At 37.5% G+C, this 25,137-nt stretch overlaps 1 protein-coding gene across 5 annotated transcripts in view; it reads left to right on the forward strand.

Annotated features, from left to right (window-relative positions):
- CAST (calpastatin) overlaps positions 1-23,904 on the forward strand; it is a 134,095-nt gene extending 110,191 nt beyond the window's left edge. For all 5 annotated transcript variants that reach the window (XM_037153840.2, XM_037153841.2, XM_037153842.2 and 2 more), the window contains 7 exons: positions 619-720; positions 2,055-2,144; positions 3,531-3,575; positions 4,248-4,340; positions 5,827-5,898; positions 21,851-21,916; positions 23,127-23,904. In XM_037153840.2, coding sequence (XP_037009735.2) covers positions 619-720; positions 2,055-2,144; positions 3,531-3,575; positions 4,248-4,340; positions 5,827-5,898; positions 21,851-21,901 — 453 coding nt within the window. In that variant the 3' untranslated portion in view covers positions 21,902-21,916; positions 23,127-23,904. The remainder of the gene's footprint in view (positions 1-618; positions 721-2,054; positions 2,145-3,530; positions 3,576-4,247; positions 4,341-5,826; positions 5,899-21,850; positions 21,917-23,126) is intronic.
- The last annotated feature ends 1,233 nt before the right edge of the window (positions 23,905-25,137 follow it).

Here is a 25,137-nt window from a genome sequence, read left to right on the forward strand (position 1 = left end):
TGATATAGTTTCTCTTGCCTAGGGAGATATATCAAAAAAAATATTGCTAAGAGAAATGTCAGAGATTTTACTGCGTGTGTTTTCGTCTACGAGTTTTGTGATTTAGAGGCTTACATTTAAGCCTCTAGTGTAAGAAGGTAGTTTAGTGTTATTTTTTTGCATGTATATGCCTTTCACAAGTGTGTTGCAGAATAAGAAATTATTAGTTTTCCCATCGGAGAGTCTATTTTTAGTTAATTTGGAGCCATTGCTAAAACTAGGAATAATCTTTATTTAAATGAATATACTTGGGAATCAAAGAGTAAACTAAGCTGTAATAATTCATGTGAGTTTTCATTGCTGAAAACTCTCCAGCATCTTGAGTCAATCAGTCCAGGGAACTCCATCTTTTTAGGAGACACCTGTTTTCTTAGAAGGTGAAAGACACCTGGGGTGGGACAGGTGTAGAGAGGAGCAGAGAGGTCACTGAGAGCCAGTGAACAGGGAAAAATGACCCTGTCCTGGGGCTGGCGGACCAGTGCCTTCCTGTGGAAGTCTCAGTGGCAGTGTTTGGGGCCACACTCCAACAGGTGACCTGATTTGGCCACCAGTGACTAATTCAGATTTACTTTTTAACAGAATGACAAAGAAATTGATGATGCCCTTGATGAGCTTGCTGACCGTCTAGGACACAGGCAGCCTGATCCAGATGAGGGCAAACCCATAAGGGATAAAGTCAAGGTAAAAGGGAAAAATAAGTGAAAAAATAAGTGTAAATTTAAGATTCTTTATAGCATTGAATACCCTACCCTCCACACAAAAAGAAAAAAACACTTCTGACTTTGTGTGGAATTAGTGAACAGCTGGATAACATGTCTCATGTTTCCCTGTCGGTGTTGTGTTTCTTCACTTCCTCAGTGAGGACTGAGGCTATGTCACAGATTCAGGCAAATCCTGTTTCTGAGGCCAAACCTTGTTACAATGGAAAAGCATACCTCTGCCTTGTTAATTTTATTCTCTTCCCAAATTAACTTTTCTTGGTTTTGTCTGGTAATGAGACATGGCATATATGATACCCATATGTGTGCCTTTTTTAGGTTGACACACACTGTGTGTGGAGCGGCAGGGGTTTCCCTAGTAACGTGGTCCACCCTCTTAACTAACTACACACAAACTCTGGAAGGAGGAGAGCTTTGACCAGGAGTTTGACCCTGTGCTGAGGTCTGTCTACCAGGCACAAACTGTTAACTCTCCCTCTCTTATGCATCATGTATAGGGACTTATTGATACTCAGCACACAATCAACAATCCACAATGCAACAGTCCATTTACCCTGGAACCAGGAAGCAACTGACCATTCAGATTGGTGTCCCATAGATGGCATTTCAAAGGACAGTTACATCTTGAGTCTACCATTGTCATAGGAACACTGATGTGAACTTAACCTATATTTGAAAAATTAAATTATAATGAGGCAGAAAAGCAAAATCTAAAGCACCCCCTCCCTGAGAGGGGGAAAGTTAGGGTCACTGAATTTGTGGAGGAGACCAGCCACACCCCACTGAGGCGGGGAGACTGGATGGTAGGTGCTGCTTAACAGCAGGTGTCCCCTCACTTGCAACATAAGCAGTCAGCACATCGGTTCACGTTTGCTGTGCATCCTGGTCCTTCAGGTTTGCTTATAAATACTGGTCATTATTACCTCTCTCAATGCCAAGGTGCAGTGATTTGATTTCTTTATTTGAAAAGTGAAACTCACAGATGTTTTATGTCTTTGGTTGTTATCTCTTCACATAGTTTCTGAGGATAATTTTTTAATCATTTATTTCGGTTTAAAATACAGGTATAAAAGTCACAGATGTAATCTGACATATAGAAGCACATGAGTTTACTTTTTTTGATCAACTAATAGCCCATTCAAGTCATCCAGTATGTTATTCTCTTGCTTAAAAAATAAACATGGGTACGTTTTTTGCCCCAGAAGAGCACAATAAATGCTGAGCAATGCATATCAGAATGCATCCTATAAGCAAAAGAGGAAAGGAATATTAATTATATCTACTCAATGTTTATAGGAAAAAGTTAAAGCTGAACATAGAGACAAGCTGGGAGAGAGAGATGACACCATCCCCCCGGAATACAGACATCTCTTGGATAACGATAAGGTAAGTGAAGGCAGAGGTCCACATCGGATGTATACGACAAAGCTTTTTAGATCCAAACTTCACTTGAAATGCAAACTTCACTTGAAATGCATAGGAGTTGCACTTTAACAACAGCGTAGAAATGTAATGTGTCTGTTTTTAATGTGCCCCTGTCAAACAGGCTGTCTAGGATTCTATTTAATATTTATTTGAGCCAGTATAACTTATTGTATAGTTATTCTGGACACTGTGGCGTAAAGAGAGGTGAACAATGTTCAGTCACTCATGGATGCCCAACAGTGATTCCAAGGCACGTATACAGATGAACCCTTTTTACAAGAAAAGGCTATAAAAAAGAATGATATTTGTAATCCTGACTTAAGTGGAGTCTCTCCGTTTGAGGAGAACAATAGAGAAGCTAGTATTGCAATAATGAACAGGACAAATAAGGTAACTCCAAGACCTGGGGTCTCCCTTTCTTCCTTCTCCTACACAGTTGAGTGAAAACAGGCAAAACCATGTTCTCAATCACAAGTGCTATTTCTATATCTACATATATTGTCAGGAAGGCCTGGCCTGTGTCTCTAACATGGAAGCCAGTTTCTCTGAGGTCGGCCTGGCCTGTACCTCGCCCCTTCCTGTTAGGCTCCTATTGTAAGTTAATTAGATGATAAATAACCCTTTCCAGGCCTTTTCGTCGAAGAAAAACAGGGAAGTCCAAATTACATCCTCTCTGTACTGCTTCATTTGATTTAAACGGTGTTACCAGCTTGAGTGTCTCCTCATACAGGAATCAATTCTCCTTGCTTTTATTCTGTGTTCCTCATGAGAGCAGTTCTGCACACTGCTAGAGTCCTCCCTGCTCTGATGGTACCACCAGACCCTGTGTGTGTTCTCTGGAAAATGTATTATTTCATGTCCTTGCCTTCATAGATGGGAAAAACCCCTAATGAGTTGTACTCATAATCCTGACTGAAAAAAAAATAACCCTGGTACATTTGTAGACTGTTCCAGTGCCTCACATCCTTCTGAAATATGATAAGCTATAATAAATAAGACATAAAAGCACTGGAAATAGGACATAAAAATACAAGTTACTTTTTGTGACACTTTAAGCAGAATTTCAATGGGATGGCAGAAAGTTCCTAAATAATTAGTGTTTCTTTCACTTCCGGGATCAGACTCTCCCTCTTGTAGTTTACCCAGGAGTATTAAAATAGTTACAGGGTGGTACTTAGCCAAAGCTGGTGGGGAAATAGGAGGGACCCAGGTTAATCAGTTGTGGCAGATATGTACTCTCCCAGTCAAGTAATTGGATAATATACATACATTATATAAATTCTGACTACACCTAAGTAAACCTTTACAAAAATATATGTCTAACCAATAGTCTGCTTTGTTTTTAAGGGCAAACCAGTGGCGCCCCCTACAGAGAAACCCAAGGAATCAAAGGTAAATACCACAGCTGCATGCTTGTATAATTTTTTTTTAATTCTAGCTGCAACTTGTGCAATTTAGAAATCTAAAATTTACCCTCTGAATGCTTACCCTCTGCTTGATATGATGCCAAGCGCATTTAAGAGTATGCGTATTATTTCTCTTTCAGTCTTCCCAAGAACTCTTCAAAATAGGCAGTTCCATTTTCCATATAGAAAAATCAAGGCTCAAGCCCTGGCTGGTGTAGCTCAGTGGATTGAGGGTGGGCCTGCAAACCACATGATCGCGGTTCAATTCCCAGTCAGGGCACATGCCTGGGTTGCAGGCCTGTTCCCAACAGGGGACACACGAGAAGCAACCATACATTGATATTTCTCTCCTTCTCTCCTTCCCTTCCCCTCTAAAGATAAATAAAATAAAATCTACAAAAAAAAAAGAAAAAAAAAGAAAGAAAGAAAATCAAGGCTCAGAGAAGACCAAGCAACTTGTGTAAAAGAGTAGAATAAAATAAAGCTGTCACTATTTTCCTGTTTTACTATCTCCTTTATAATACATTACTTTATCAGGAAGGAATGTCAGCAAGGTTTTTAATGAGCATCGTTTGTTTTCCGTGATATGGGGAAAGCCACTCTATTGCATTTTCGCCTTGGGTTTGTTCACTGCCGGCTATTTCTGCTAATACCTCAGAAACCTGAAGATGACCGAGACCCCATCGATGCCTTGTCAGGGGATTTCGGCAGCTGTCCTCCAACTACAGAAACCTCAGCGAACACAGCGGAGGTACCGCGCTTTCTCATACGTACTTTCTTTGAATGTGTGTTCATGTTTGTACGCACATGTATGCGTATAATTCTGCTGCCCACAAACGCTAGTTGATACATTTCTTATCTTTTTCCATATGTATGTATTTCATATAGTTGTACTCAGAGTCCATATAACACATTACTTAACATTACCACATTTTTGAACTAGAAGACGCACCTAGGTTTCAGAATAGGAAAAAATTTTGAGGCAAAAAGTGTGGTAAAATATTTAATAAGATAAATAACATAATATTTCACCAGTGTAAATGTAAACAGAACTCAACAGCAGCATTAACAACTATTATTCCTCCCAAATTTGCAGGGCAGAGGGGGCTTGGGGGGTGTGTCTTATAGTCCAAAAATATGGTGCTTTATAAATGCTTTCCAGGTTGCTTCTCTACTGCCATCATTTTTGATTGCCACACTGTATTGCTGTGCAACAGGAATGCTTTGCCTGTGTTTATTTAAAATGAAAGGGGTCTCTTACTCCACCTCACTCTCTTGTGCCCACTGACCTGGGGTTTCCTCCCCATCCCTCAGGACCCCGTTCAGTCCTCAGCTCCTTCAGGAAGCAGCTCCTTCTTACTGCTTCTCCCTGCCCAGGCCACTGCCGGAAGCCTCTGCTTCCCTGCCACCTGTGTTACCTAGAGTTACATGTGTAGTGCACCACTAAGCTGTGTACTTTACGCAGTAGTGATGTGTGTTTTACCTCCCTGCTCAGGATTAGCAAAGTGTCTGGTATATAGCAGATTCTCAAAATGTGATTATTAGTGAATGAAAAAAATAATATGTAATGCAACAAGTGTGCATGTGTGGCATTTTACCTATAAATTATACCCTTCCTTGTCATTTTTGGAAGAATTAATACTATAGGTCACAGTTTGCTGTCGCTTTGGTGTTATTAATCATATCTCCCATCACTGAATTGCTAGTCCTTCCCCTGCTGGGTTACTTTATTTCTAGTCTTTCTCAGCATCTGATTTCTGCCTTCTGTAAATTCATAATTAATGCCTTTTTGGTGAGTGGGCTTTATTTTTATGTATGACTTGCCCCAGCTATCTCTGCTTATCTCCATTGTTACATTTCTCTTCCATAACACTAAAAACAATGTCCAATTCTCAGTCTGTGGCACATAATAACCAATCCCAAGAGAAATAAGCTGTGCGTTGATGAGGAAAATGTGGTCTGGGTGAATCATGCATCATGGAAATTGGCAGAGCATCATTGTGACCCACATTTCCTTCATTTTAATCCTTTTTACTGCCTACCTTTATCACTTCTGGGTACATTCAGCATGGTTCAAAAAATTGTGATTAAAACACCCAAAGTTTTTCATTATTTAATTAAATTGCAGGTGTCCAGGCTGCTAAAAAGAACAGTTCAAATTGATTAATTGCAGCCAATACCTAATTGCTAGGTAGATTAATGATAGCAGTGGCCTCATTTCCTTTCCTTTGCTTTAGGACAAAGAGGAGAAGACTGCTTCCATCTCCAAAGCACCCAAAAATAAGGGGAAAGCGAAGAATTCTGCAAAGGTAAACAGAGCAGTTAAATATATTACAAATTAATTTAGCAATTACATAAAATAGCATTTATTCTTTTAGTCATTTAATTTGATTGGAATCTATTTAGGATAAAATAAGTATTAAGTATTAAGCACTGTCTATCCACTAGCCTGTCTTGGTAAAGAAATTGAAGGTATTTTTTTTAATAGTTGTGCAATTACAGTTGTCCCCATTCCCCCCCATTACCTTCCCCCACCTTACCCATCCCCACCTCCCACATTCAGTCCTCCCACTCTGCCCCCATTGTCTTTGTCCACGAGTCCTTTATACATGTTCCTTGATGACCCTTCCCATTCTTTGCCCTATTAGCTCCCTCCCCACTGCCCCTCTGCTCACTGTCAGTTTGTTCTTTATATCAGAGTCCAGAGTGCTAGCCATTACACTATGGAATGTTCTATATTTCAATGTCTCTGGTTATATTTTGCTTGCTTCTTTGTTTTGTTGACTATACTCCACTTATAGGTGAGATCATGGTATTTGTCTTTAATCACCTAGCTTATTTCATTTAGCATAATGCTCTCCGGGTCCATCCATGCTGTCACAAAGGGTAGGAGTTCCTTTTTTCTTTCTGCTGCATAGAATTCCATTGTGTAAATGTACCATAGTTTTTTGATCCACTCATTTAATGATGGGCACTTAGGCTGTTTCTAGCATTTTGGCTATTGTAAATTGAGCTGCTAAGGCTTCTTTTTTTTAACTAACTTGTACTTTAAAATCTAAATGAACATTATTAACACGATTGTTAAAACACCACCAGAGTCCTATGCTGATCTAGAGAATATTGTACAAAATACTGATGAGACCATTGTAATTTTATGGTGCCCAACGTCAGCTAAGGAGTCTGTGCTGGCCTCTTCCCTTCTAAGGAGACATTTCCCCACTGTCTGCAGATGGCCTTGCCTTCTACTTCAAAGAGGAAAATTGAGGCCACCCTGCAGAAAAATCCCTAAGGTCCTGTTCCACTTACCCACTGACAAGCCCTCTCCTGACTCCCTACCCTTCAGCCTCTTCTCTCTCAGCAGTCAATAATCCACTCTCTCCAAAGTCTTCACTCTCTTCATCTCAGTTTTTCCTTTTATAATATGTTTGAGTTTTTTCACCACTTAAAAAGCAATATTCAAACTTAGAAGTCCTTCTGCCTACCACCCTAACCCCATCCTTAAAAGATATAAGATTTCTTCTTCCTCTTCTTCAGCTCTGCCTGAGATGGGCAGCGACATGCTGGTTGCTGTATCATTGATTCCTCCCTAATTTAGTTGATCTCTCAGTGTGCTCTGAGGCCTTAGACTTGATGCTATGATGTGACTGGGAAATGTTGGGAACGTTGGGAACTGGGGAACGTTGGGAACTGGGGAACGTTGGGATGGGCAGATGCATTTTCCACCTTCACCTGTCTAAAGTCCCATACCACCACTTCCGATGGAACAGTTCCCCTTGTGTCATCACACATTGATGGTACAGGCTTGTCTGCCTTTCATTATATCTAAATTATCATCACTTATAAAATAAACCATGACTTTGTGTCTCATTAAGGAAATAATGTGATTATGATAATGCTATTCATTGTAAGAACCTCTGCAAATTGAGACATTTTAAAAGGCAGGGGGAACTAAACTCCACCAGAGAGTGTAGTTTGTATAAGTTTTAGAATATAGAGGTAGGATATAGAATTAGGGAAAATCTTAGAGTTTCTATAATCCAAAATATTAATTTGATACCACCTGGGAGGGAAGACTATTAGTGTATAATTTTTCATGTTGCTCTAGAAAGTAAAACTGAGGCTAATGATTGGAAGCCATAGGTTCCAGTTTCTTAGAATTGGGCCTTGGTGGGAGAGAGCAGTTGGGAGCATTATTCAAATGATTCCAACTGCTGTCAGGAAAGGAAGTTAGATTAGACAACTTCTGAATCCCTTCCAATTCTTAGAACAAATGATTCAGATGGTTATTACTATGATCCCCTTAACTACAATGACAAATTAACAGTATAGCTTAAAAAAAATACTCCAGCTATATCAAAACTCTTTAAAACAAGATAGTTCCAGTTCAAGATGGCAACATAGGAAGAGCCTGAACTCACCTCCTTCCGTGGACACACTAAATCTATAGGTAAAACAATTTCCTCTGAAAAGAAATCCAGAAAGTAGCTGAGTGACTCTTACTCGTTGGGCAAATGAGAAAAAAAATCCACACCAAAAGAGGTAGGAGAGGCTGAGGTACCATCTTGCCATAAACCTTACTCTCAGTGTGGTAACCCACACTTGTGGTTAACTCAAAACCCAGAACTTCTCCCTAAAGAATGAAGTTTGAAGTTTGAAGCCCACGTTAGGCACCCCAGCTTATAAGAACTGCACCTGAGAGACAATGTATCAAGACATCTGGCTTTGAAAGCCAACGAAGCTCGAATCTGTAAGATGCTGTCTATGAGCAATTTACTTCAGATCTTAGGAAACATGCAGACTGAGAAGTGAAGGGCTGTAAAAAGATAACCCATGCAAATGGAAACAAATAAAAAAAAAACCTGGGGCAGCTATATTTAGACAAAATAAGCTCTAACAAGGACTGCGGCTGAGAGTGATGTCGCCGTCATGGCAGCGTAAGCCACTCCTTTTTCCTTTCCCCTTCAGTTTACAACTATTCACACTTCCACAACTGAACACAAGTGACTTTGCACAGCATACCAAGGGACCCTTCCATCCGAGCTTCTGAAATGGGGGGATTGGCCCTCAGGGATGGTGCGGGTCCAGGAGACTAGTGGCCTAGGCAGCAGCAACCTTGCTGATGGAGGGGGGGTGGAGGGTGAGGGAGGTGAATGGGGATGTTTCCAGCCAAGCATGCTGCAGCTGGAGGAACCCACTTTGAGGAGAGACTGCAGTGGTGACTTGGGGAAGGGAGGGGAAGAGAGCAGAGAGAGGACTCAGAAGACCTCATTTCTGTATGGGGATTACAGCAGGGAGTCTATCAGCAGACTTCCAGGACTCCCCAACTCAAGGACCCCCCTACTGGGCTATGGGCACACCCAAAGCTTCATGTGGGCTTCATGTCACCCCTACTGTGGGCTGAGCACACATCTCTGTCCACACTGCCACCAGGCTTTTAATATTTTTTTAAAGCCAGCTTGTTTTTATAGGCACACTCCCAATTTTAGCAGCAAATCAGTTCCACTAAGAGAAACCAAAAACTTATGTTATTCCACCAACATCTGGAAAAGGAAAAGTATTCTAATTGCCAGACTGTTGAACAGAATCAGAGGGAACCAAGCCTTACCTAAGTAAGAAAGGCATTGGCTGCTTCAGATGCTATGGCAGAGGCAGGTTTCAACAACTGCTATAAAAAATTCACCATGATACAATATCACAGAGAAAAACCACAGTGTTGCAGCAAACTCAAAGACATATGGAATATTACTGATAAAAGATTTGAAATAGCTGTTATGAAGAAACTCAACAACCTTCAAGAAAATGTAAGCCATTCAGTGAACTCATGAATAAAATTAATGAACAGAATGAGTATTTTACCAAGATACTAAAATTATTTTAAAAGAGAACTAAATAAAAACCCTAGAGTTAAAGGATTCAGTAAATGAAATTCAGAATGCATTAGAAAAGCACTGGAAATGGAGTAGGTAAGACTGGAGGAAGATTAGAAATGATTCTGGTGGAAAAGGTGAGAGAACGAAGACGTTTTAAAAGTGAGGAAACCTGGAGTCTGATGGCTCCATCAGGCTCCATTGTAAAGCCAGTGTAAGAATAATGGGCGTGTCAGAAGGAAAGAGGGAAGAGAGTTTACTCAAAGGGTAGCTGAGACTTCCCCAACCTGGGGAAGAAACGATGTAAAAGTCCGTGAAGCTAATAGAACATCTTATTATCTCAATGCAAAAAAGACCTCATCCATGACACAGTGTAATAAAACTGTCAAAAGTCAAAGATAAAGAATTTCAAAAGACAGCCAGGGATGAAAGGAAAGTAACCTACAAAGTAATCTCCCCTAAACTATCAGCAGATTTTTCAGCAGAAACTCTGCAGCCAGGAGAGAGCAGAATGACATAGTCAAAGCATTTGAAAGATGGAAATTTCCAACCAAGCATACTCATTTTGGCAAAGTTACCCTGGAGATATGGAGAAATAAAGGCTTTTCCAGGCAGAAAAAAAGTTCACTCACACTAGAACAGCCTTTCAAGAAATGCTGAAAGGAGTTCAGCAAAGAGAAAAGTACATGAAACCTTGACTATGGTGATATTCACAATTAGAAAATGTTGAATCTTAGAAAGGTATGTTAAACAATTATAGCATAAAGGTTAAAGGGAAGAAGTATTAAAAATACAGCTACTATGATTTGTAACAAATTCATAGTATTAAAAAGATAATGTGTTATGATGAAAGTATAAAGGGAGTGTAGAAAAGGATGCAAACTTACAGGCAAATTAAGATTAGTTGCTATCAGCAGAAAAGGATACTATTTTATGTAGGATTTTTTTTTGTAAACCACATAGTAACCACAAAGCAAAAATCTAGAGCAGAGACACAAATCAAAAAATGGTGGGGGTAGGAGGAAATGAACATGTCCCTATGGAAAACTACAAACTTGATAAGGTAGCCGGAACGAGAAGGAAAAAGAAATAAGGGTGATACAAAACAACTGGAGGGCAAAAGGTCAAATGACAGTAGTAAGTCCTTACATATTATCACCCTGAATGTGAATGGATAGATTTACCAGTTCAAAGGAACAGAGCGGTGAAAGAATAAGAAAAAAGCAAGACGCAACTAATGCTGCCCACAGGGGGTCATTTCAGCTCTAAAGACACAGATAGGTTCAAAATGAAGGGATGGAAGATAACATTCCATGCAAGCAGAAACCAAAAGAAAGTGGGTGTAGCCACACTTATATCAGACAAAATAAACTTCCAGCCAAAAATGGTTACAAGAGACAAAGAAGATCATTATATAATGATAAAGCTGTCAACACATTGATATAACAACTGTAAATATTGGGTTGACTAAAAAGTCCACTATGTTTTAATAAAAGACACATTTTTCATTTTCACCAATAACTTCACTGATTTGGATATTTTGAGTATGTTGGTTATCTCCATCTATTGGCTTCTAATGGGTAGAGGCCAGGGGTGCTGCTAAACATCTTTCAATGCCTAAGACAGCCCCACAGCAAATAATAATTTGGCCAAAATGTCAATAGTACCAAGAAACTTCACAAACCACTTTTGACCGGTCTGATCAGTCACAGCACCTTCCCCAAACAGTGCACAAATCTTTTTCACATTTCAGTTGAGTTTTTACCCTTCTTGAAATAATAAAGCACAAACACCAAAAAGGTTGCCTATCTTATTGCATCTCCCATACCAATATGGCTGCACAAAAATTCACCAGTTTTGGTAAGTTTTTTTAAAATACACACTGATTTGACAGCTGTCACAATATAGTCTGGCAAAATTGTTTCAAATGAAGTTAAAGACAACTAAGCAGCACTAGAACCATAATATGAAAAAAACTAAACAAACTTTTTGGCTAACCCAATATATATACTCCCCAAATTCAAGCACCAAAATATGTTATGCAAATACTAACAAATCTTAAAGGTCAAGTAGATAAATAAACAACAATAGTAGGGGACTTCAATACTACATCATCAGCAATGGATTTATTAACTAGACAGAAAGTTAACAAGGAAATGTTGGAATTGAGCCATCCTTTAGAGTAAATGGACTCAGCAGACATCCACAGAACATCCCATCCAGCAGTAGCAGAATACAGTTTCCTCAAGTGCATACGGCACATTCTCCAGCATAGATCATGACATCATGAGAGGACAAACAGTAGCAAGTTTAGGAAGACTGACATCCAACCAGCTGTCTTCTTTGATTACAGTGGTATGAAACTAGAAATGAATATGAAGAAGAAAGTAAGAAGAAATGTGTGGAAACTAAACAATACTCTGAATAAACAATAGGTCAAAAAAGAAATTAAGAGGGAAATACAAATTTTCTCAAAATGAGTGAAAATGGAAATACAACATATCAAATCTTATGGAATGCAGCAAAAACAGTACTGAGAGGAAAGTTTATAGCAATAGATGGATATACCAAGAACTTTCAAAGGTCTAAAAAAAAAAAAACCTAAGTCTACACTTCAGGAAACTAGAAAAAGAACAAATTAAGCTCAAAGTTAGAAAGAGAAATGGAATAATAAAGATCAGAGTAGAAATAGAAGAGACCAGAAAAACAATAGCTTTCTATTGTTTTTCTGATCAACAAAAGTAAGAGCAGCATGATCAAAAAGAAAAGTAAATGACAAACCTTTTTCCCAGATTTATTAGGAAAACGAAGACTCAAATACTATTAGAAATGAAAGAGAAGACATTACAACTAGTACTACAGAAATACATAGGATCATAAGAAATTACTATGATCAATAATATGCCAACAAATTTATCCAAGAATAAATGGATACATTTTTAGAAACACATAACCTACCAAGACTGACTCAGGATGAAATAGATAATCTGAACAGACCAATAAAGAGTAAAGAGACTAAATCAATAATTTAAAAACGTGCAACACACACATACATAAACAACCCAGGACAAGACAGCTTTGCATATGAATTCTGTCAAACACTTGAAGAATTAACACCAAGCTTCCTCAAGCTCTTTCAAAATATTAGGGAGGAGGGAATAAATACTTCTAAAGTCATTCTACAAAGCTAATGTTATCTTGATACTGAAATCAGATAAGGAAACCAGGAGAAAAATATAGACTAATATCCTTAATGAATATAGATCAATAAATTCTCAACAAAATATTCGCAAACTAAATTCAGGAACATATTAAAAGAATTATACACCAGGACCAGTTGGGATTTATCCCTGGGATACAAGGAGAATTCAACATATGAAAATCAATAAATGTAATATATCACATAATAACATGAAAAATAAAAATCACATGGTTATACCAATATATGCAGAAAAGGCATTTGACAAAATACAGCATTCTTTCATTATAAAACCCTTAAAATATAGGGTATGGAAGAAACATCAGCATAATATAGGTCATATACAATCAACCCAGCAAACATACTCAATGGGAAGAAATTGAGAGCTTTTCCTGTAAGATCAGGAACCAGAAAATGGTACCTCCTCTTAATACTCCTATTCAATATAGTACTGGAAGTCCTAGGTAGATCAATCAAGCAAGACAAAGAAATAAAAGACATATAAATTGGAAAGGAAAAAGTAAAATGGTTGGTATTTGCTGGTGCAATTTTTTATGTAGAAAATCCCAAAGAGTCAACCAAAAAAGTGTTGGAACTAATTAACAACCTCAGTAAATTTTCAGGATAAAAAATCAGTATACAGAGAGCACTAGCCTTCCTTTACACTAATAATGAATCATCTGAAAAAGAAAATATCCCATTTATAATAACATCAAAAGCAATAAAATATGGAATAAGTTTAGCTAAGAAAGTGAAACATTGTAGACTGAAAACTATGACACTACTGAAAGATATCAATGATAACATAAACAAATGTAAATACATTTCATGTTCATGGATCGGAAGAATTAACATTGTCAAAATGTCCTTACTATCCAAAGCATTTAGGAATCCAATGCAATTCCTATAAAAATCCCAATGGCATTTTTCATAGAAATAGAAATAGAATCACAAAAGTTTCTGAATAGCCAAAGCAATACTGAGAAGGAAGAACAAATCTGGAAACATCACTTCCTAATTTCAAACTATACTATAAAGCTATAGAAATCAAAACAGTATGGTACTGGTGTTAAAATAAGGCCATAGATCAATGGAACAGAATCAAGACCCCAGAAACAAACCCCTGAATATTTGGTCAACTACTGTTCCAGAACGAAGCCCAAAACACCAAGTGGCGAGCCCAGAAGTCCCAAAGATCTCTTCAACAAATGGTGCTGGGAAAATGGGAGAAACACATGCAGAACAATGAAATTGGACCCCTATGCCCCTCCCACTCACAAAAATTAATTAAAAATCAATTAAACATATAAACATGAGACCTAATACCATAAAACATCTAGAAGAAAATGTACAGAAGCAGCAGCTCTTCGACATTGATCTTGGCAATAATATGATTTTGATAAGATACCAAAACACACGCAACAAAAGCGAAACTTAACAAAAGGACTACATCCAAATCAAAAGCATCAGCCAGCAAAATAAACAATTAAAATGAAAAGATAACCTATATTATAGAATATTTGTAAATCATATATCAGATGGGTTAATATCCAAAATACATACATAATATCCAAAATACATTTTTGAGTTCAAAATACATACAGAACTCATACAACTTAACAAGAAAAACAATTTGACTAAAAAATGGGGAGAAAAACTAAATAGGCATTTCCAAACATGACATCAGTGTGGCTGACAAGCACATGGAAAAATACATCACTAAACATCAGGAAAATGCAAATAAAATCACAATGAGATATCACCTCACACCTGTTCACTGAGAAGGCAAAAGACAACAGGTGCTGGTGAGGATGTGGTGCAAAGGGAACACTTTTACACTGCTAGTGGGAATATAAAGTTGTTCAAACACTATGGAAAACAATGGAGGTTCCTCTAAAAATTAAAAATAGATCGACCATATGATCTGGCAATTCCACTTTTAGGTATATACACAAAAGAAGTGAAAATAGGACTTCAGAGAGATGTCCGTACTCCCATGTTTATTGCACCATTATTCACAATAGCCAAGATATGGGAATAGCCTAAATGCCCATCGGTAAATGAATGGATAAAGAAGTAGTGCATCATGCAATAGAATATTATTCAACCATGAGAAAGGATGATATCTTATGGGGAAAACTTTGCGTGCAAGTCCCCCCATCTGCCACGGATGAAAATAAAACTACCAAGATATGATCTCCTTGGGGAGGAGAGGTGGTCAATCTCTCAAAGGAGAAGGACCAAGAGCCCCTTCCTGAACGGCTTTTATTAGGTTTGTAACACTCAGGAATACAGGTAAAGCTCATCAACCAATGTCAGGCAGCAAGGATCAAACAATAGATAACATTTCAAAGAAATCTGAGGCAGTGTCTGTCAGGTAAGGGGGTTGCAAAAACTTTGGGGGACATACTCATTTCCTGCTCGGACCCTTATCATGTGAATGAAAGCATTCTTAGCAAAGCAGGCCTCACAGGACTTTAGGAACTCTTTCTTATGCTCGATCACTCCATATCCCACTCTAGCCAGCAAGGGACCACACCGCCTTCCCAGTTGTAGGTTTTTGGCTTAAGTGGGTTAGAGCCAGGAAGTGCTTCTCCAAGATGGAAATGGGGACTCAGGCTATGTCAGAATAGCTGGGGAGCGAGGGTCCATCACCCCCTCTTTGCTGCAGCCTCCCGGGTCCTTCCTTGAGGGCCTCCCAAGTGATTGTATCGGGCTTAGGTTGCCCCTCCTCTGAGAGGTTGTACCTGTCATTGACTAACTGACCAAGCACTGGGGGCCAGAGATGGATGAAGCAGAAGCAGCGCTGCTGCCAGGGAGATAAACTTTATCTCCTTAGTCGCTCACAGTGCAAAGGTTGCTCACTCAGCCTTTTCCATGGTGGGTGGTTACAGCTTCTGAAACCAGGCAGGGCGATTCTCAACAATATCCTGCCATTCATGACAACATGAATGGATCTGTATCACATTATGCTAATTGAGGAAGTCAGAGAAAGAGAGATTGCACTGATTTGTGCAATCTAAAAAAGTCAGCCTTGTAAAAAAAAAGAGTAAATGGTGGTTACCAAGGATGTGGGGATAAGATTGATACTGCTTAAATGTGCAAACTGTCAATGAATAGTAAATAAGACAGAGATCTAATTCACAGTATAATGAATATAGACAATGTTGTGATATAATTATGGAATATGATAGAGATCTATCACTGTGGTGACAATCATATTACAATATATAATGTATCAGATTAACATATATACCTTAAATTTACACAGTGTCATAAGTCACATATATTCAGTAAACACAAAACAAAGACCGTTACAAAAGACAAAGAAGGACTCTACATAATGGTAAAGGGGTCAATCCAGCAAGAGTATATGACACTCGTAAATATTTATGCACCCTCACTGGAGCTTGTAAATATATAAAGCAAATATTAACAGACCTAAAAGGAGAAATAGCAATACAATAATAGTAGAGGGCTTGAATGAAGACCCTACTTTCATGAATGGGTAGATCACCCAGACAGAAATCAATAATAAATGGCACATTCAATCAGATGGAATTAATATATATATACACACACATAAGAGCATTCCATCCAAAAAACAACAGAATATACATTCTTCTACATTGCATATGAAATATTCTCCAGAATAAGATCATGTTAGGCCATTTGTTAAGACTAATAAGTCTTAACAAATTTAAGAAGACTGAAATTATATTGTCTTCTTGAACCACAATGGTATGAAACTAGAAATAATTACAAGAAGAAAACTGAGAAATCCACAAATATGTGGAAATTAAACAATGTGCTACTGGAAAACCAATGGTCAAAGATTGTATTAAAAGAAAAATTTTAAAAATACCTCCAGACCCTGGCCGGTGTAGCTCAGTGGATTGAGTGCAGGCCTGCGAACCAGAGGACCGCGGTTCAATTCCCAGTCAGGGCACAAGTCTGGGTTGCAGGCCAGTTCCCAGCAGGGGACACATGAGAGGCAACCACACATTGATATTTCTCTCCCTCTCTCCTTCTCTTGCCCTCTAAAGATAAGTAAATAAAAATCTTAAAAAAATACCTCCAGACAAGTGAAAATGGACATGCAGTATACCAAAGCTTATGGGATACAGCAAAAGCAGTTCTAAGAGGGAAGTTCCTAGTGATAAATGCCCATGTAAAAAAAAAAAAAAAAAAACAGAAAAGTCTCAGATAAACATTACTCTTCAAGGAACTTGAAAAAAAACAAACAAAAATCCCACAGCTCCTATAATAGAGATTAGAAATAATCTAAATGCAATAGAAATTAGAAATACAATAGAAAAGATCAGTGATACTAATAGCTGGTGTTTTAAAAAGATAAAATTGAGAAAGCTTTAGCTGGGATCACCAAGAAAAATAGGACTGAAAATCAGGAAGAAGAGACGTTCCAACTGATACTACCACAGAAATTGATTTTTAAGAGACTAGTATCAACAGTTTTATGCCAAGAAATTGGAAAATTTAAAACAAAAGGATAAATTCCTAGAAACATAGTCATCCAAGATTGAATCATGCAGAAGTAGAAATTGATTTTTAAGAGACTAGTATCAATAGTTTTATGCCAAGAAATTGGACAATTTAGAACAAAAGGATAAATTCCTAGAAACATACATTCTTCCAGGACTGAATCATGCAGAAATAGAAACAGAAAATAGATTACTAGTAAGGAGAATCACTAATCAAACACCTCCCAACAGCCCTTCCTGGTGTGGCTCAGTTGGTTGGGTGTCGTCTGGCAAAGCAAAAGGGCACATACCCAGGTTGTGGGTTCAGTCCCCAGTCAGGGCACGTACATGAGGCAGCTGGTCAATGTATCTCTCTCACATCAATGTTTCCCCTACTCTCCTTCTCCCTCCATTCCCCTCTCCCTAAAAAATAAATAAGAATCATTTAAAAAACCCTCCCGACAAACAAAAGTCCAGGACTAGACAGCTTCACTAGTGAATTCTACCAAACATTTAAGGAAGAATGAATACAAATCCTTCCCAAACTCTTCCAAAAAATGGAAGAGGAGGGGATACTTCCAATCTCATTTTACAAGATCAGCATTACCCTGATACTAAAGCCAGACAGGGATGCTACAAGAAAATAAAATTACAGGCCAACGTCCCAGAAGAACACAGACACAAAAATCCTCAACAAAATATGAGCAAACTGAGTTCAACAATACAGTAAAAGAATAATACACCATGATCAAGTAGAATTCATTCCAGGGATTCCAGTTTGGTTGAACATATGCAAATCAGTCAGTATGATACACCACATTAATAAAATGAGAGATTAAAACTACATACTCATTTCAATAGATGAAGGAAAAGCATTTGACAATTCAACATCCATTTATGATAAAAACTCTCAACATAGAGGATATGGAGGGAATGTACTTCAGCATAATGGTCATATATGGCATATGTGCAACAGCTAACATGTACTCAACGGTGCATAACTGAAAGCTTTTCTTCGAAGGTCTGGAACAAGACAAGGATGCCCCCTCTCTCCACTTTAATCCCACCTAGTTCTAGAAGTCCTAGCCAGGGCAATTAGGCAAGAAAAGGAAGTAAAAGTTATCCAAATTGGAAAGGAAGAAGTAAAACTGTCACTATTCACAGATGACATATTATTTATAGAAAATTCTGAATACTCTACCAAATACTGTTAGGATAAATTAATTCAGTAAATTTGCATACAAAATCAATATACAAAAATCTGTTGCATTTCTATATATTAATAAATGACCAGAAAGAGAAATTAAGAAACAATCCTATTTATAACTGCATCAAAAAGCATAAAATACCTAGGAATAAATTTAACCAAGGAGGTGAAAGACCTAAACACTGTGAGACATTAATGAAAGAAATAGAAGAAATCACAAATAAAAGGGAAGAGATTTCATGCTCATGGATTGGAAGAAATAACATTAAAATGTCCATACTACCCAAAACAATCTACAGATTCAGTGTAATCCTTATCAAAATTGGAATTTTTCACAGAAGTAGGACAATCCTAAAATTTGTATGGAACCACAAAAGACCCTAAATAATCAAAGCAATCTTGAGAACGCAAGAAAGGCTGAAGGCACTCACTCTCTGATTTCAAATTATAGTACCATTGTAATCAAAACAGTACAGTAATTACAGAAGAATTAACTCAAAATAGTTTAAAAACTTGAGTATAATATCTGAAACAATACAATACATAGAAGAAAATGGGTAATGAATTTACAGACCTTGGTCTCAGAAGGTGTTTTGTGAACCTGGTCCCAAAGACAAGGGAAGGAAAAGCAAAAATAAATAAATGGGACTACATCAAACTAAAATGCTCCTGCATAGCAAAAAAAAAAAAAAAAAAAAAAAAAAAAAAAAAAATCAACAAACCAAAAAAGCAACCAATCAAATGGGAGAAAATATTTGTAAACTATTCATCTAACAAGGGGCTAGTATCCAAAATCTATACAAAACTCATGCAACTCAACAAAAACAAACAGTTCAATTTACAAAATGGGGAGAGGACCTGAACACTTTCCCAAGACATACAGATAGCCAACAGAGATACGAAAAGATGTTCAAGAATTAGCTATAAGTGAAATGCAAATCAAAACTGCATGAGGCAACACCTTATACCTGTTAGAGTGGCTATTATCAATAAAACAAAAAGTAACCAATGTTGGGAGGATGTGGAGAAAGGGATTCCTCGTGCACTGTGGGAATGTAAGTGGTACAGGCTCAATGGAAAACAGTATGGAGGTATGTACTTCAAAAAACTAAGACTAGAGCTACTGTGTGATACAAAAATTCCCTCTTCTGAGTATCTACTTGAAAAAAAAATATTTGTAAAGATATTTGTGCCCTATATTCATTATTCACAGTAGCCAAGACATAGAAACAACCTAAGTGTCCTTCGACTGATGGCTCAATAAAGAAGATGTGGTACAAATATACAAGAGAATGCTATTTAGCTGTTAAAAAGATGAAATGTTGCCATTTGCAACAATATGAATGGATCTGGAGTATCATGCTAAGTCAAATAAGTTGGACGAGAACCATGTGATTCCACTCATATGTCATATGTAAAGCAAAAAACAGACTAAACTCATCAGCACAGACAACAGTATGGTAGTTACTGGAGAAGAAGGGAGATGGTGGGGGGGTAAAGAGGTTCAAACATGTGGTGACAGGAGGAGACCAGATGTGGGTGGTGAGCACACAATGAAATATACAGATGATAAATTATAAAGTTGAACACCTGAAACTTAGATAATGTTATTAACCAAATTACCCCGATAAATTTAATTTAAAATAATTTCAAAAAATAAGTATGCTATTGGCATAAACACGCATAGATCAATATAACAGAATAGAGCCCAGAAATAAGCCCATGAATATATGGTCGATTAGTTTATGACAAAGGAAACAGGACTATACAATGGAGGAAGGGCAGTCTCTTCAATAAATAGTACAGGGAAAACTAGACAGCCATGTGCAAAATGACACTGGACCACTGTCTTATACCACACCCAAAAATTAACTCAAAATGGATTAACGACTTGAACATAAGACCTGAACCATAAAACTCCTAGACAAAAAAATAGGTAGTAAGCTTTTTCACCATGGTCTTGGTGGTGATTTTATGTAACTGACACCAGAAGCAAAGGCAACAAAACCAAAAACAAATAAGCAGGACGATATCAAACCAAAAAGAAGCTTCTTAGAAGCATGGCAAAGGAAATTACCAACAAATGAAAAGGCAACCTACTGAACAGGAGAAAATACTAGCAAATTATGTATCTGATAAGGGGTTTATATCCAGACTATAAAAAGAACTCAGAGAGATGAATAACAAAAAGCAAGTGATCCCATTGAGAAATGGACAAAAGTTTCTGAATAGACTTTTTTTTCAAAAAGACATACGGATGGCCAATAGGTACGTGAAAAAGTGCTCAACATCACGAATTGTCATGGAAATGGAAATCAGAACCACAATGAGGCATCACCCTACACTTGTTAGGATGGCTACTAAAAAGATAAGAAATAACAAATGTTGGCGAGGATGTAGAGAAAAGGGAACTCTTGTACAGTGTTTGTGGGAATGTAAATTGGTACAGCCACTTTGGAAAAAGAGTAGGGAGGTTCCTCAAAAAATTAGAAGGAGAACCACCATATGATCCAGCAATTCAGCTGCTGGATATTTACCCAAAGAAAATGAAAACAATGACTCAGAAAGATATGTGGTCCCCTTGTTCACTGAAACATTATTTATAATAGCCAAGACATGCAGACAACCTAAGTGTCCATCTGTGAATGAATGGATTTTTAAAATGGTGATGCATGTATAGCAATGGAATATTAATCAGCCATTAGAAAAGAATGACATCTTGTCATTTGTGAAAACATGGGTGGATCTAATGAAACAAATGGTGACTGTGGTTAGCAATGCTACATTGCATATTTTAAAGTCGCTAAGAGAGATCTTGAAAGTCTCATCACAAGAAAAAAGATATTTGTAACTATGTGTGGTGACAGAGGCTAACTAGACTTATTGTGATCATTTCAGAATACATACAAATATCAAATCATTATGTTGTATATCTAAAACTAATACATCAATTATACATCAACGAAAGAGATAGTAAACTCCATGAAGTATACAAGAAACCAGATTGATAATTAGTTGTGCATACCATTATCTCAAATAGATTCATTTGCTTCTTATTTCACTTAGGTTATACAAAGCACATGATCAAGCCTTTTACATAAAGTAGAAAGCATAGTAACCCTGCATGCTGAGCAGACTAGCTGGCCAGCTATGCCGCCCTTACAGGGAGAGGAATCACCACAGAATATTAAACGGTGCCATCCAAGAACACTTACTATTTATTTTTTCCTTCAATTACTTCGGTCTTCAAAAAAAACGTCTAGGTTAAAATATTTAGAATCACTTCAGGTTATTTTTAGCTTATAAACTTAAAGGGGAACAATTCATAGTATTGTGGCTAAATTAAAAAAAGATAATTAGAACCATCTTATCTTCTCCAACTGACTACCATCTTTTACCTCTTTAATTCTGAGAAGACCATCTCCTAAGAATCTTCTGGCTGGTCAGTTTTGTCATATCTAATCCAGAAAAGAAAGAGCTCATTGGTGGTTTTGCTTTTCCTTGTAGGCAAAGGAGGAAACCTCCAAGCCAAAAGCTGATGAAGAAAATACGAGTTAGAGTTGCCACTATCTGGTAAGTTGGGTATAGTTGTAAGTGAAGGCAACCATACCTTCTGACAGCTGTGTGTTACAGGCCAGAGAAACTAAGTACTTCTTGAAATACTCAGAGAAAAAAATTCTTGAGCCTTTCATGTTTTCTGTATACTATTGGCATGAAATGCACATGGCAAAATCTATAGAGTAATTCTTTATATATAGCACTGAATGGGATGCTTGTGGTATTGGAATGTTAAAAACCATTAATCTTATAATTAAGGGTTCTTCAAAATATTAGGCCACAGTCTTAAAGAAAAATGACCACCTAAGTCTAGTTGACTCTTTGAAACCCAAATGCTGATGATTGTAGGTTACTGCAGCAAAGCAAAATTAGCATATTGTACTACCTCTTCTAGTGAAATGTCCTTATGTTATTGGTACCAACACATGGTAGGTAGGGAGAAGTACCCCTTAGGGTCTGGTGGAAATTGCAGGGTGTTTGGAACCAAGGGTAAAGAAAGAGATTGACCACTTTTGTTCATCTTAGTTGGGGAAAATAAAATACTATGTTTGATTCTACTTAATGTAACTTAGGAGTTTGTATGAGTGAAGGCATCACTGAGGTCTATCTTGAGACCTGAGCCTTTAACTTGTTAACTTCAGAAAGAAGAGTCCTTATTCTAAGCCATAAAAGATGCCCTGGCTTGTATAGCTCATTGGACTGAGCACAGGCCTGTGAACCAAAGGGTCACTGGTTCAATTCCCAGTCAGGGCACATGCCTGAGTTCCAGGTCAGGTCCCCAGTAGGGGTATGCAAAGGGCAACCACACATTGATTTTTCTCTCCCTCTCTTTCTCCTTCCCTTCCCTTCCTCTTCTCTCTAAATATAAATAAATAAAATATTTTTAAAGGTAAGATTTCCTTCTTTTAAAAAAAAAGCTTATAGCTGCTTGCCAATCAAAGCCTAAAGGAAATAAAGATGTAGGTTAAATTGAGCTCTCACCATGGCCACTTTTGTTCCCTGGAGAGGAGGAGGTGTATGGACTAGAACTCCTCTAAAGATTTTTCCCCAAATTAAGAAAAATCTGTTAATTATCCACTCTCATATTTACCTATAGGAAATTCCTTTTGGTCATTTATAAAATGCTTTTTGCTAAATGTTACATTTACCATGACTTGTAACAGCAACAAAAAAAATTGCATGCCAATGTCATTCACTGGATTTCTTTTTCTTTGAATTTTTCAAGGTATCCACATATAAAATCTACAGCTGGTGAAGGGTGACTTCTGAAGAACAAAAGGCTTTGACAACAATTTTTTTCTGGGTGGCTTCTAGACGGTGATATTTGTTGAGGTTTTTTGTTGGGTTTTTTTTGTTTTTGACATCCTAAATATCGGTTTCATATTCCTTTCCCAGAAAGAAATTGAATGTCCGGTTCACATGTGTTAATTGTACGGAGTATTGATAAACCTTGAATTTTTCAAAATTGCCTTGAGTTGGGAGAGAAAGGAACTTTATATTTCTAAGAGATACATTTGATAGTTTCTTAAAGCAACGCACCCCCTCGCCCCCACAGAAGGAAAAACCTTTGCAAACTTTGCACATTCTATACACAGTGCCTGTAAATCTCATTAGTATTTTTTGGTTTGCACATAATTTTTTGTTGCTGTTGTTAGCATTTGGAAAACAACAACTTAAACATTCTTCAATGTTCTGATTTCTCATTACCCCTTTTCTCTTGGGCTTTTGAACCGTATTTGACGTTTCTTTGGGTTAATGTTTATAAGTCTGATATAAAAAATTGTGCATTGGACACGTATCTCCTCTTGCACTGCTAACGGTAAATTAATAGGGAACCTGGATGGACCAGGAAGCACCGCACCCCTCTTCAGAGGTTAGGGATTCTGCCCCTTAGAGTCAGCACAGAACACGCTGAAACTCGAATCAGGTCAGGAGAGCAAGATACAGAGTATATGTCACTGCACAGCACGTTCCAAGAATAATAAAGTCTACTTCTTAGATTATTCACGTGGCTTGAACTCGATTGGTTTACTGTTAAGCTGTGCCTTCCACTCACTATAGAAAACCTTAGCAGCAATTGTTTGCTTAGGGCCGTTGCAGCTCTAGTCTTTGCACTGTATAGCATTTGGCTTTATGAAAATTAGGTTTACCAAATACAAAGCTGAATTTCTGCTTTAAAAAAACTTGGAATTTAAAAATTTGCTCCCCAGCCTGAAAGCAACTTAAGAACTAGGCTCTGATGTCCTACAACTCAGAAGGGTTCCTTAGATATTTCTGAATGGATTGTTCATGAACGTCACACTGGTGTCATTGATGAGATTATGATAAATATTTGATTTCATCTTTACTTCTCAGTAGTGAATGCCGGAAAAGATATCAGGTACTTATCATCAACTGACTTGGAATTTCTTCTTTTGGAGAGCACAGCCTTCCTTAGCATCTCTTTAGAGGTTTTATTTATTAGGGCTTAGCTGACTTCACTAGATATGATATTGGAAATACTGTCTAATGTAGAGGGAGGAACAAGCAAAAATAATGCTGCTCATCATGGACATCAGATTTTGTTAATACTTTCTACAAATCCTCTTTAAAAATCATTCAGAAACCTATGGGATTTCAGACTCCACCCACGTCAAGGGCTGTCCTGTCCCACCAGAGATACAGGCATTTCCTATTAGTCTAAGTCTGGGACATCCAAGCCCGTGCTATGGTGACTAGACAGACCTTTTCAAGCACTGACGAGAAAACAAAACACAGTTTCTGAGGAATGTTAATTATGTATCTAATTCTTCCATTTGGTTAGTATAAAGTGGGGTTTCTTTGTTAAAAAAAGATAAAACATTAGACATGGACAGATTTGTTTGCAAGGCTATGGCTGCAGTATTACTAACTTCCAGGCATATATTTTTTAAATGACATGCCAAAACCCAAAGATTTAAGAAATGCCTATGAAAGTAAATTATTTAAGGTACTCTGAGTATGCTTTTTTGTATATTAGAAATGTCTTCAAGATGTGGACATGTGCTAATAATTAATGATGACTTAAATAGGCTACAGGATCTAAATCAGTCCTTTTTTACCCATCTGATTAGGAGGAAATAATTACAAATATCCCCTTAGAGGTATATAATAGACAACTTTTTATTACCAAAAAGGTTTTGCACATTGATGAAGCAGTATTGTATCTATTTAGGAAATGGACATCTACAAAAGCAAACAAAAGTAGGTTCCTCAGG

The sequence above is a fragment of the Artibeus jamaicensis genome, unplaced genomic scaffold, assembly GCF_021234435.1.
Source record: "Artibeus jamaicensis isolate MK-2021 breed Jamaican fruit bat unplaced genomic scaffold, CSHL_Jam_final contig_3214, whole genome shotgun sequence".
Lineage (NCBI taxonomy): Eukaryota > Metazoa > Chordata > Mammalia > Chiroptera > Phyllostomidae > Artibeus > Artibeus jamaicensis.